At 50.8% G+C, this 12,704-nt stretch overlaps 1 protein-coding gene across 1 annotated transcript in view; it reads left to right on the top strand.

Moving 5' to 3' along the window:
• Window positions 1–12,704, top strand: part of CMIP (c-Maf inducing protein) — a 237,096-nt gene that overhangs the window by 172,349 nt on the left and 52,043 nt on the right. Inside the window, exon 4 of the mRNA XM_081030396.1 lies at window positions 9,963–10,124. Within this exon, the coding sequence (XP_080886522.1) occupies window positions 9,963–10,124 (162 nt within the window). The remainder of the gene's footprint in view (window positions 1–9,962; window positions 10,125–12,704) is intronic.

Below are 12,704 nucleotides of genomic sequence, written 5' to 3' on the forward strand. Positions count from 1 at the left end.
TTCCTTCCTTTTCATGGCTGAATAATACTTCATTGCATGGAGAGACTGCATCTATTCATCCATTCATTCATTAGTGGATACTTGAGTTCCTTCTACCTTTTGGCTCTTGTGAATAATGTTGCTATGCCCATTGGTGTTTAAACATACTTTAAAATACACCAGTGCCAAAAATTATATGGATGCCTGGTCTCTACCCTGCCCCCAACACCCACCTGATGAGGTTGACTTGGGGTTGGACTCTGTTACTGGAATGTTGGTAAGCCCCCCTAAGTGGTTTTGGTACATAGCCAGGGTTGAGAACCCTGAAATAGTTGTTTTGGGCTGAGTACCTACCTCAGTGCCCGCTGTAGGAAGCCCTGGGTTGTCAGCTGGCATGATGGGGGTTACTGGTGGCTGATGTGTGACCCTTATAAAAGGAAAGTGAGCTCCATTTGCTCTCAGCCGGAGTCTGTCTCATGACCCCTCTTTGTCAAGGACCCTAAGCAAGCCCTGCACTGATGTCCTGCCCGAATTCTCCTGGGCGTTCCCCCTGTTGTCACCCCGCTGGGTGACCAGGTGGCTCCTCCTGCCCGATATCACTGATGGGGTAGGTGCCCAAGTGTGCAGGTCTCCCCATCAAGTCTTTCCCAAGGCAGCAAATGACCCGGGGCTTATTCGTTCCGGTTATCAGTATGTAGGTGGACACCAGCATTCCCACCCCCTGAGGAAGCAAGAAAGAGATGCGGGGGGATGGGGGGTGTTGTCAAGTCTTCCCCCAGGAAGACAAAACCCAACGAATTCCACACTGAGGCTAAGCTGGGAGAGGCTGCTGAGAGTGGGGGCGCCTGGGTGCTAGTGCCCTCTCACCCACAGTGCCAGAGGGCCCTCAACTGCCACCAACACAAGATAAAAGGGGTAGAAGGGTCAGCTCACATGGCAGGAGCAGAACAATAGAGCGAAGGGGGGCCAAGTGTCCTGGGGTCTGTCGTCCTTTGCGGCTCACCACTGTGTGAGATTCCTGTGGCTGCTGTATGTAACAAAGTACCGTTGACTGGGTGGCTTAACACACCAGGAAGTTATCATATCCCAGCTCTCCAACATCAAGGTGTTGGCAGGGCCCTGCTGCCCCCAGACTCTATGGGAGGTTCTTTTCTCTTGCCTCTCGCAGCTCCTGGGGGCTGCCACAAATCTCGGCATTCCTCGTCCTGTAGCTGCATCTCTCGAGTGTCTGCCTCCATCTTTGCATGCGCCACTCTCCCTTGCATCTGAGTGTGTTTTCACAGGGCCTTTTTATAAGGACACCAGCGGTTAGATTCAGGGCCCACCCTAATCCAGCATGACCTCATCTTAACTTGATGGCATCTGCAAAGACTTATTTCCAAATAAGGTCACATCCACAGATACCAGATTTTAGGACTTGGACATGTCAGTTTGGGGGACACAGTTCAACCCATAACACCAGCTGTGTGACCTCAGGCAAGGTATTAATCCCCCAGTGCCCCTTCTCCTGTGTATCATGGGGACAGAGTGAGTGTATCTGCCTCGTAGGGAGAAGTAAACGAGGTGTGCAGGTTAGGGCTCAAGAACATTATTCTTACCTGGAAGCTACATAAAACTGCAGACTCCCAGGCCTCCCCCAGATTCTGAGTTGGAATCTGCCTTTGAACAAGACCCTCCCGCAGGGCCCCCCAGGTAGTTCTGCACACAGGAGTGTTTGAGGAGGGTTAACGGGTTTGGTGCAATGCCTGGAACAGCAGAAGCACTCCATCCATGTTAGCCGTTACTCCTGATTTTTATTCTCCTCCCTTTTACAAACACTGAGAGTACCTTCCATGTGCCCAAAGTGGTTTCAGTCACCACCCAGAACAGTAAAGAGACAAACGAGGCTCCAAGGAGCCCAGAGCTCAGTGAGAAAAACGACCATACACAGTTTTTTAAATGCAGTCAAACGGATGCATGTGGTAATTGGATTTTGCCAAGGATGCAGCAGGCCCTCAGTACCCAGTAAGATGTGGTACCCAGCTGAGAGTCTGGCACCAAGGCCAGTTCATCTCACCAGCCAGATGCCTGGTTGCCCAGGCAACCAGCCCCTGCCCCAGAGATGATGAGCAGGACACTGAGCCCGCGTTCCTGCTGTTTCCTTGGAAGCAGTAATGATTGTGAGGAGACCGCCTCTGGTGGGCACTTAGGGGGCTGAGTGCCCAGGCTCTTTTCCCTGCTTTCAAACAGATTGCCCGTCTCTTCAGGACCCAGCTTTCCAGGTAGATGCCAGCTGGATGCCCGGCTGCAGCCAGTCTGGAACTGTCCTGGGTAGCCAGCTCAACTCTCCAATTGAACGGACTTGTTCATTCAGCAGCAGGTGACAGCATCAGTGGAGACAGAGAAAGCACTCAGGTGTGCCTCTCAGAGAGGCATGGTCGGGTGCTCAGGATCCAGAGCTAGACCTGGGGCCCCATTCTAGCTCTGGCTCTGACTTGCTACATGAGCTAAGCTCTCTCAACCTCGGTTTTCTCATCCGAGAAATGGGGCTAATTATACCACTTAACTCACTGAGGGGTTGTGAGGATTCAGAAAATTACTTTGTATATACAGAGTGCTTAGCATAGGGCCCAGCCTATGTAGAGCCCTCCAAAAGTGCTGACAATTATGCACGGGCGTCACTTGTCACAAACTATTATGGTTGTTCCTGGAACACTGTAAGCACTGGATGAGTGGTAGTCAATATTGCTGTAATTAGTGGCTTTGTTAGAATGAATTGAGCTGTGCCTGACCTTTCAGCTGACAGATGACCAGGGCTGGGCTGGGTCTCATTTTGTGTTGTTTCCTCCACTCCCCTCCCCCTCGGTAGAGCCAATTCACAGAGCAGGTATCCCTACACTGACCTTGAAAACCCTGAGTCCCTGGAGGGTAATCTGATTAGTCCATCTGTCAATTGGTAAGGCCAGCAGGTAACAGTTGAATAATTGGCTAAAGTAGGGTCTTTGTGCAGAGGCCACCAGGTGAGCTGAGAGGTTATGAGCTAGTCTGAGGTTAATGGTCAAGGGCAGTTTGGGGGTGACATACACGGGCCAGTCATAGGCCTGGGTTGTACCTGAAGGCAAAGTGATGGTCTTTGATGCTAAAAGGATTTAAGGGAAGCTGTTCTGGAAGACTAGGGAGAAGGCCAAAAATGCCTCTCCCCCGCACCCGCCCAAGGGTCAGGGCCCCCAGAGACACACGGGCTTGACAGGGATGGTGATCACCCAGCACACGTCAGCACTCACAAGCCCAGCGGGTCCTGAAGGAATGAGGAGGCCAAGGGCTCCTGTGAAGAAATCGGGGAAGCCAGAGAAGTCACCTAACCAGTCATTATTCTTCCTAGGTGTGCAAGGGACATTTGGGACAGCAGCCTGTAGACCTGGAGGGACAGTCGGAGGGGCTGGGCAGGTGGGCAGGGTGCCACTCACATTCTGGCCCTGGCACATAAGCATTGCCTGAGTGATGGGGAGAGGCAGCCAGCACATTACTGGTCCTCTGGGGGCATGGTGACAGGGGACTCCAAGACTTGAGGACAGAACTCCGTGGTGGTGAAAGTGCTCTCTATTTGCGCCATCCAGTATGGCACACACTGGGCACATGTGGCTGTACAGCAGCTATAATGTGGCTGGTGGGACCAAGGCACTGAAGTGTTCGTTGTTTTATTTTAATTAAGATAAATTTAAGTAGCCACATGGAGCTGGTGTCTTTCCTGCTGGAGAGCACAGCTTTGGGACCTCGGCCGGAAAGAAGTTCTAAAAGCTAGGCGGGCTCCCTCCCTGAATCGTTCTTCTCAGTGGCTCTCAGAGAGCCGTGCAGCCTTTCCTTTAATGACAAGTGGTGGGGAGCATGCGTCCTGTGTGAGCCTGGGCCTCGGAGGCTGCGGCAAGCGGCAGAGCAGCAGCCCCGATCACTGGGAGGCGTGCTTCCAGCACATTCTGAGTCACACCTCTCCTGGCGAGGGGCACATTCTCATTGTCAGCTCATCTCCCGTGGAGAAGCCAACGGGCTCTGCTTTCCCAGGCCAGAGAACCCGGGCGTCTGTGGTTGCCTCTGCTGTGGGAGCAGTTGCTGGAGAGATGGCGGGTGTTGCCCAGGTAACGTCCCCTCCCTGACAAGCAGAGGGTGAGGACTGCAACAGAGTGACTGGCTGTTCCTCTTGGGAGGCAGGAGGCTCTTGCTGCTGGCTCTGTTGTCTCGGGAGCTGGTGGGGCTTAGTCACGGAGGCCGGGATCCCTCCCAAGTCCTGCCTGCTCTGGACCACTCACTCCTAGGACTTGGTAGGTGATAAGAATGAGAACTGCTGTTTAGCCAGGATTGGTGCTTGATGCTTTATGTACAGGGGTGCCAAAATGTATACAAGTGGACACTTCACTCAACATGGCTCAAGCAGTGGTTCACTGTAATCAGAAGTGTCTGGACGCTGATGGTGACCACCTTGAGCACCTTTTGTAATTGCAGACATCAAACGTGTCTTCTGCTGCATGCCTGGCTGCAGCCAGTATTCATCTTTTGTTATCGGTATATATTGAGTATTGCAATGTTAATAGATTTTTTCCTTTCTTAAAATGTGTATACATTTTTTGCGCACCCTCTGTATATTATTTCATGGACTAGCCATGGCAGCCTGTAGTATTCTCCTCCCACATTGCGGATTAGGAAAGTAGGGTGCAGGTAATATACTGTAAGTTCCATGAATCCTGGGGCCTGTCTGCTTTGCTTACCTTAGTATTTAACACGGTGCTGGGCACATCACAGTAGGTGCTTGCCAGTAGTTTTGTTGTATGAGTGGTTGGATAGATGGATGCATGGATATGGATGGATGGATGGATGGATGGATGGATGGATGGAGCAAAGCTTAGAGTTGAACTGAAGTCTGTTGATGCAAAAATCTGAGTGCTTAACCACTAAGCCCTACTGCCTCTGGCTTTGTGTGATGCCCTCCTCTGCCTGCCCAGGTTAGGGTTTTCTTTAAACACCTTAATTGAGTTATAATTTACATACTATAAAATTCACCTCTTTTAAGTGTATGATTCAGTGATTTCAGTAAATTTATAGAGATGTGCAACCATCTCTACAATCTAGTTTTAGAATATTTCCATTATCCTCAAAGCTGCCCTCTAGTCTGTTTGCAGTCTAATCCCTGTTGCCACCCACCCTCCCCAGACAATGACTGTTCCATTTTCTGTCTCTATAAATTTGCGTTTTTAAACATTTAATATAAAAAGAGTCATACGATATGTCTTTCACATCTGTGTTCTTTCACTCAGCGTAATATTTGTGAGGTTTATCCATATTGTAGCATGTATGAGTAAGTCCACCCCTTTTACTGCCAAATAGTATTCCATTGTCTGGGTAGACCATATCGGGCTCATTCATTCATCGGGTGATAGACGTGTGGGTCATTTCCAGTTTGGGGCTGTCATAAATAATGCTGCTGTGGACACTCGTGTACATGTCTTTATGTAGAGTCTGTTTTTAGTTCTCTTGAGTAGATTTCTAGGAACAGAATTGCTGGGTCATGATAAATTTAGGTTTAATGTTTTAGGCAACTGCCAAACTGTTTTCTCATGACACTGTACTAATTCACATTCCCACCAGCAATACACAAGGATCCCGGTTTCTCCACACCCTCACCAACACTTGGTGGCGTCTGTCTTTTCGCTTACAGGCAGCCTGGTGGGTGTGAAGTTGTGTCTCTTTGTGGTCTGAATCGGCGTGTCCCTGATAGCTCATGGTGTCAGCAGCATTATGCATTTACTGCTGGGCTGGGGTTTGACCTTTTCAGCAAGGGGTTGGCAAACCTTTTCTCTGAAGGGCCAGATAGTAAGTGGGGCTTTGTGGCCATATATGATTACTGTCACATATTTTTCCCCCCAGAACCCTTTAAAAAATGTAAGACACAGTGCTTGGCACATCAGAGTAGATGTGCTTGGCTTCTTTTGCACAAAAACAAGCAGAGAGATAGTGCGAAGGCCCCATGAAAGCATTCCCGCGGCCCATCCACTCTGGACGTGCAAGAGGTCCCCCACATCTCCTGGTGACGTGGGCTTGGTAGGACCACACCGCAAAAACAGGGGCCAGGCTCCTGGGAGCCTGGCAGTCAGGGTTCCAGAAGTATCCCTATTTCAGCCCCACTGTGATTCATCACCAAATGAGCTCATCAGAGTTCCTGGGATGAAACCTGCTCATTTGTCACCCATGGCAGAGTGACTGGACAGGCCTCCCTCTGCCTGTGGCTGCCCTGTCCCAGAGCTTAGAGCCTCTTCTGGGAGCCAGTGGCCTACCCACGGCCATGACCACGATGTCAAGGCCACCCTGTCCACCTGTGGCTCCCACTGGCCTCTCCCACAGCTCCTCCACCCCTCGTCACCTGGGCCCTGGCTCTAAGAGCCTGTGGGTTTCTCCTGGCTTTCACCCCATGCCACCAAGTGTTCTCGACCCCTTTACAGTGTCTCTTGCTGCCTCTGTCCTTCCTCTCCATCGTCAGTGCTGGCCTTGACTGATGTGACAGAAAGAGAGGGACCTCTGGAGTTAATCAGAGCCAATTCTGACTCTTGAATTGCCCCTTTCTAGGTGCGTGACCTTGGGCAAGTCATGTCACCTCTCCAGCTGTGATAGTCTTCTGTGTAAACAGGATACTAGAGTCCTACAGCAGAAGCTGCAGGTGCCTCACCTTCTTACCATCCCACTGAAGGCTGCTCACTGTGTACCTGTGTGACTCCACGGGGGGCGTGTGTATTCCTGGCCGTGGGAGCACGTTGGCCTGGGCACAGCACCACCAGAGTACTGGAGTGTTCAGGAAGTTTATGGATAAATGCCACCGCTTCCTTGCTCCTTGGATGGGCCAGCTCTAAGGCCTGATCTGTACTGTGTCCGCGAGGCCCCTGTAGGATTCAGCACCCATTCCTTCCCACAGTGGCTCACGTTGCCAGTTGTCCAGTCAGAATGCTTCATGATGCCACCTCTTTTTCCCAGTTCTCCCTCCCCACCACGCACTGTGTGTCCTCCAGCCCCTCGCAAATAGATAACCCACTTGTCTTCATCTTCCTGTCTGCTCCCCGGGCTGCTCAGCCTGTCGCAGGTCCCCAGCTCCTGGGGTTACTGTGAGGATGGAATGAGATGATGCCCATGAGCACTCAGCACAGTGCCTGGTACATAGTATGTGCTCATTAAGTGTTAGCCCTTCTGCAACCCCTGGGATCTTCTGGCTTTGAATGCAGCCTCTGTGACCACTGTCTTGTGGATGCCTCTTAAGCAGGGTTCCTGCACTCGAGGGAGAGCTGTTGTCCTCCCCGCTCTACAGAGGGCACTGTGCTGGTGAGCGCTGAGGCTGGGCCCACCCTTAAAGGGAATGAATGGAAGCTGCATGAGGGCCGGTGGCTCCCAGTGGGCCCTTCTGCCAGGACCTTGCTGCCCCGGAATCCTGATGACATCTGAGTGTAGAGAGTGGGGCATTGTACCCGTGGCTGCCCACCCCACGGGCTGGCTGTATTCAGCAAAGTTTAAATAAGGGTTGGCTGGAACAGTGTTCACCAAAGATTAATGATGGCTGTTTTGAGGTTGTGGGATTTTTGAGGCTTTTTTCTTGTTTTCATTTACCCTTTTCTTTGTGCTTTTCAGCATGGTTTAAATTTCTTACAATAAGCATGCATCATTTTCACACACATGAAAAATGAAGGTATTGTTCTTTGAAAGGTAAATAACTCGCAGCTGATCAGATGAAAAGGCACTTAAAGCTCAGACTGCATTCAAGTTTAGAATCTACTGCGGGAAGGCATGGGTGTTCATCATTGCGGTTCTCTTTGGGGCTTAATGTATGGCAAGTTTCTGTGACCATTTCATGGTTATTTAAAAGTTAAGCCATTCTCTGGGTACGGAACAAAACCACAGTGTCCAGAACTCAAAGGAGCATTCATCTCCTAGGATGGAATAGGTTCTTGCCTTGGGAAGTGTCTCCACGCCGTTAGGCTTCGGGCCCTGTGTTTGCATCGACCTGGCAGGGAAGGCAGCCTCCTGCCTCACCGCTGTGGGCAGGGAGCTGGGCTGATGGGAACTAGGATGAGCTGGTCGCAGTCCCAGGGAAGCCTAACGTCATGGAGTTCAGCAAATGCTCACTGTCACCATCATCCCCATCAGCAGCACATTTACTATTCACTAAACACCCTCTCCTGACAGAGCTTGCCATGCTTTTCTTCAAGTCCTTATCAGATCCAAAATGATAGACGCGGAAAATTTCTGGTCTTTTCCTCTCCCCCACCTGATGAAAACTATACCATCTTCACTTCGTTTGTTTTCTCTGTTCTGCTGGCCCTCCGAGAGCAGAGGAGAGAGAGAATGAATGTGTGTGTAGGGAGAGACAGTTACACTGATTTACACAAGAAAGATCTAGGAGGATGAGGGGGAAATAAACTTGGGTGTGAGTTAACTAGGTGGGTGATGGGGTGGTGATAGGGGTGTGATTAGCAAGCAAGAGGCTCCAGAAAATAGTGGAATGTGAAAAAAACGGGAGAAACAAAATGGAATACTCTTTGTATTGCTGTGTGGTGCACATTTTTTCTTTTTAAAATTGTTCAAAAGAGATTAGTTAAGTATCCGGGTTTCCTTTTTTGTTACTGGTGGCTATTCTATTGGACTATGCTTTCGAATGTAACTCCACACAGAGAGTGGACCACGTGGGTCCAGGATTTATAAGGGTTACATATTGGAAGAGGCTGCAAGGCATTTTCATGCCCAATTTACAAAAAAGGAAACCGAGGTGCCGCGGGCGCAGTATTTTGTGCAAAGAGTCAGGTCAGTCTGACTCTGAATTCTGCCACTCATTCCACCATGGTGCCTCGCCCAGCACAATTAACTACTCAGTTTGACATGGGCTGTGTCCCCCACATACTTCCTTTGAGGCACTGGGTTCCAAGACCACTGTGTAATTCTTAGCTTAGAAACTGAGTGGTGCGGAGACCCTGCAGGCCTCAGGGGCCAGTGGGAGCCCCTGACCTCTTCCTTCCTTCTTCCCTCATTCAGACTTTGGCTCAGAGATTCTGACATGTCACCCCAGCTGGCTGCTGGCACAGTGACACTAAAATTAGGTTTTCCCCATGGAGTAGTGCACTTAATGAAGGAGTTCATCCAGTTAGAAAGAGAGACTCCCCAGCAAGCTGGGGCAGCAGAGAGAGAGAGAGAAAGAGAGAAAGAGAGAGAGAGAGAGAGAGAGAGAGAGAGAGAGAGAGAGAGAGAGTTGGGGGTGGGGGTGGGGGCAGCCGCAGAGCCGGGAAGAAGCATTTGGCTGGGACCTCCGCCTTCCCAGGGCTCCTGTTTCCATGATGTCAGAGAGGCGGAACGAACTGCCTTAAATTGAGGGAGGCAGCAGCCCTTGCCCCAGTTGCTCTCTCTTCAGCTTCAGAAGTAGCGCCTAAGCGGAGGTGAGAATGCTCCATTTTCCTCACCAGGTGGAAGCTGAAAGTGGCCTTTCATTTCCTGGGGGCCATTCTGGGCGCGGCCCTGCCTGGCTGGGGTTCAATACCTGGCCGCCAGCCTGTCTTGTTTCTTAGCTGAACTCCACTCTTCAAGGATTGGGATGAGCAGAAACAGTACTTCCAACTCAAAGAAAGTTCCTTTGTGGGGCCACGAATGTTTCCACTTCTATCGCATTTGAACACTTGGGAAGTCAGTTGGGCAGAAGATATGATCTGAAAGAGAAATCTCTTCATTCTGTTTTAAAGTCACTGGAAATGGTGTGGAAATTCCTCTTCTGTGATCAGGAGGCCTGGCTGTCTGCAAATGTACCCATGACGTGGGGCAAGAATCTTCCCTTTTCAGATGTCCGTCTCTTATGGGGAGAGAGTGGTCTTCACTGAGAGTTTCTTGGAGCCTTTGACATCCTAATGCATCTGATTATTTGATCGTCTTGTATCTTCCGCTCTTGGCATATTAATAAAACATTTGCGTCTCTTTCTCTCTCTCCTCACCAGAAAAAGATTTACAAATACAAGAAAGTTCTGAGTAACCCAAGCCGTTGGGAAGTTGTCTTGAAGGAGATCCGAACTCTGGTGGACATGGCCCTGACATCCCCCCTGCAAGATGACTCCATCAACCAAGCCCCACTGGAAATCGTCTCGAAACTGCTCTCAGAGGTAGGACACTTCCTCTTGCTTGATTTTGCACCTCACTCCCCCGACACATTGAAGTTATTTCACTGTACCTACCCTGAGCACCAACCCTGTACCAGAATTGGATTCAAGTTGGTGTTGTCTCCCTGATGCTTAAGGAAGTGAGCACTTCAAGGGCGGTGAGAAAGTTTGCCCCAGTGCTTCCAGCTGAGCCGCCTCGGGCTTGTGGCAGGGATGAAGGAGTTGTTGTTGTCACCCTGCCATGCCACATGACCGAACTGGGTATGGGAAACGGGGGTTGGGGGAGAGTCCTGGTCTTGGGCCTTAGGCTGGGCTAGCGGTGGTGATGAAGGCAGCCAATTTCAGAATTCTCATTTGTTCCAAAGTGGGACACATCAGGTAAGCCCCCAGACTGCCCCCTTCCTTCCTGCCCCGGTGCTGCTGGGGCTCGTAGTCCCGGCCACTTGCTGTCTTCCCCCAGCTCTGTCCTACCTCAGCTCCGGTCATCCAAGTAATATGGCTTTCTGCCCTAGTCCCCGCTCACAGCCTACAGCTGCGCTTTAACTCACACAGGATTTTTAAAATCAGGAGGTTTCACAACAAAATGGGAATTTCCAAATTCTCTTTAAAACCAGTCAGAAAATCCGGCAGCAGTTTGCAGCTGGCGCTCTCAGTGCTGCCCATCCAAGCCATCTGCTTTGCCAGGCGTCCCCACGCTTTGAGTGTGTGCTGTGTCCCAGGCACCATCCTGGGCGTTTGAATGAAGACAAGCCCCTGCCCTCCTGGAGCTTCTATGTGGGCAGGGGAGACACACAAGGGAGACCTAGTCCGCATGGCAGTCATGCTGTCATTAGAAGGCAAAGGGTGCTAGGAAACACACTCGTGTTTACTCTGTCGCAGGTGCTGGCCTAAGCACTTTACATGTATTAATACACGTCTTGTTGACTTGCCTGCCTGGCCTCCTGAGTCCACTGGAGTTGATGACTCTTGATTTAAACTATGTATGGTCACCAGAGTGAGGCTTCTTTCCCCTTCCCTGTGGTGGTCCTTGTTCTTCTGACACCCTGGTTCTCTGGGGAGCTCCTACACACCCGCTGGACTCCTTGCTGCCTCGCTCTGGCCCTCTGTCTGCAGCCCCAGACTGGTTACTGCCTCTTGGTCTAGAAAACTAGCCAGGCCTACTGTGTCTGCTGACTAGAGAGGGGCCCTCACCCTGGGAGCAGGTAGGTGTGAGAGGTAGAAAGTGGGCTGCAGTGACTAATGGTCACAAGCAGAAAAACAGAGGCTGTGTCCTCATGTGGGAGAACAGCCTTGTTGCAAAGAGGAGTAAAGGCTCAGCCTCTGAAAGGAATGACGGTCAAGGTCTAGAATTTGAGGCCAAGCGCTGGACGTCCAACCTCAAGTCCAGGCTTCTTTCTCACCCTGAGCAGAAGAAGGGGTCTGGTAAGCAGGCCAGTGGCTGTCTTCTCATCTGAAGAAGGGGAAGCCGCTGACTTTCAGTGAGTACCTCCTGGGTGCCAGATGCCACACATACAGCGTCTCATTTAACACTCACATTCTCCCTGAGAGATGGGCCTTGCTGTCTCCATTTCGCAGATAAGGAAACTGAGGCACAGAGATACCAACCTGCCAAGTAAGCAGTGGGACTGGAAATTCTACCTTTGGGCTGCCTCGTTCTTACTGCAAGACCACAGCACCCACCATCACTAAGTCAGGTTCATCGTTAGGACGTTGGCGGAGGTGGCAGATGACACTGTTTCCAGCCTCTGGAGGGATTTGCTTCCCATCTTAAATATGTTTCATGTGACCACGTGCCTTTGTCTTCTTCAGCTTTAAATCAACTGTCTCAAAGTCAGCTGATCTTCAAGGGCTAAAGTGGAGAGACAAAGGCATTTAAAAACAAAACAAAACAGAATAAGCTTGCATTTGCTGTGCACCTACTGTGTGTCAGGCAGGGGTCAGTACCACCCTGTTTTACTGATAAGCGCAGCCGTTGGTAAGGGACAGAGCTGGGACAGGCAGCACTCCCTCCGGTAAGGCCTCCACCTCTCTGAGTGACACTACCACTGTTTCGAGCGCACGCTCTGTAACCAATCACTTCGGCAGGCATTTAGAGCCCATCTTTCACGCTTCTCCCAGAGACCCTGCAAAGGAAGTATTAAAATGTGCAGAGAGAGTAAAATGTGCAGTGAGATGTTAAGTTGCCTGCCCAGGGTCACTCGGAGAACTGGTGGGCCAGGACCCACGCCCCAGTCTGCCCCATTGTGACGCTCACGCTCTTGTGCAAAGGTGTGACACGAACCTGAATTGGGATAGACTTTTTAGTGAGGGGCAGACGCCCCGAGTATGTAGGACCACGGTTAAGAGCAGGTGTTTGGAGTCAGAAAGACCTACTTCCGCCCTCAGGAACTAACTGGTCTTGGACAGGTTCCTAGACCTCTCAGTGGCCCGTTTTCATCCACAAGCTGGGGCTAAGATTAGTACCCATTTCAAAGGACGGGGGGTCGACATTCTAATACATAAACCGTGCCTGGCATTGTGCCCCACACACACTGAGCCTTTGAGAAATGGTCACATTTTTATTGTTCCAGGAGATGTTTGTTA

This window comes from Rhinolophus hipposideros (assembly GCF_964194185.1).
Source record: "Rhinolophus hipposideros genome assembly, chromosome: 21".
In the NCBI taxonomy this organism is placed as follows: Eukaryota; Metazoa; Chordata; class Mammalia; order Chiroptera; family Rhinolophidae; genus Rhinolophus; species Rhinolophus hipposideros.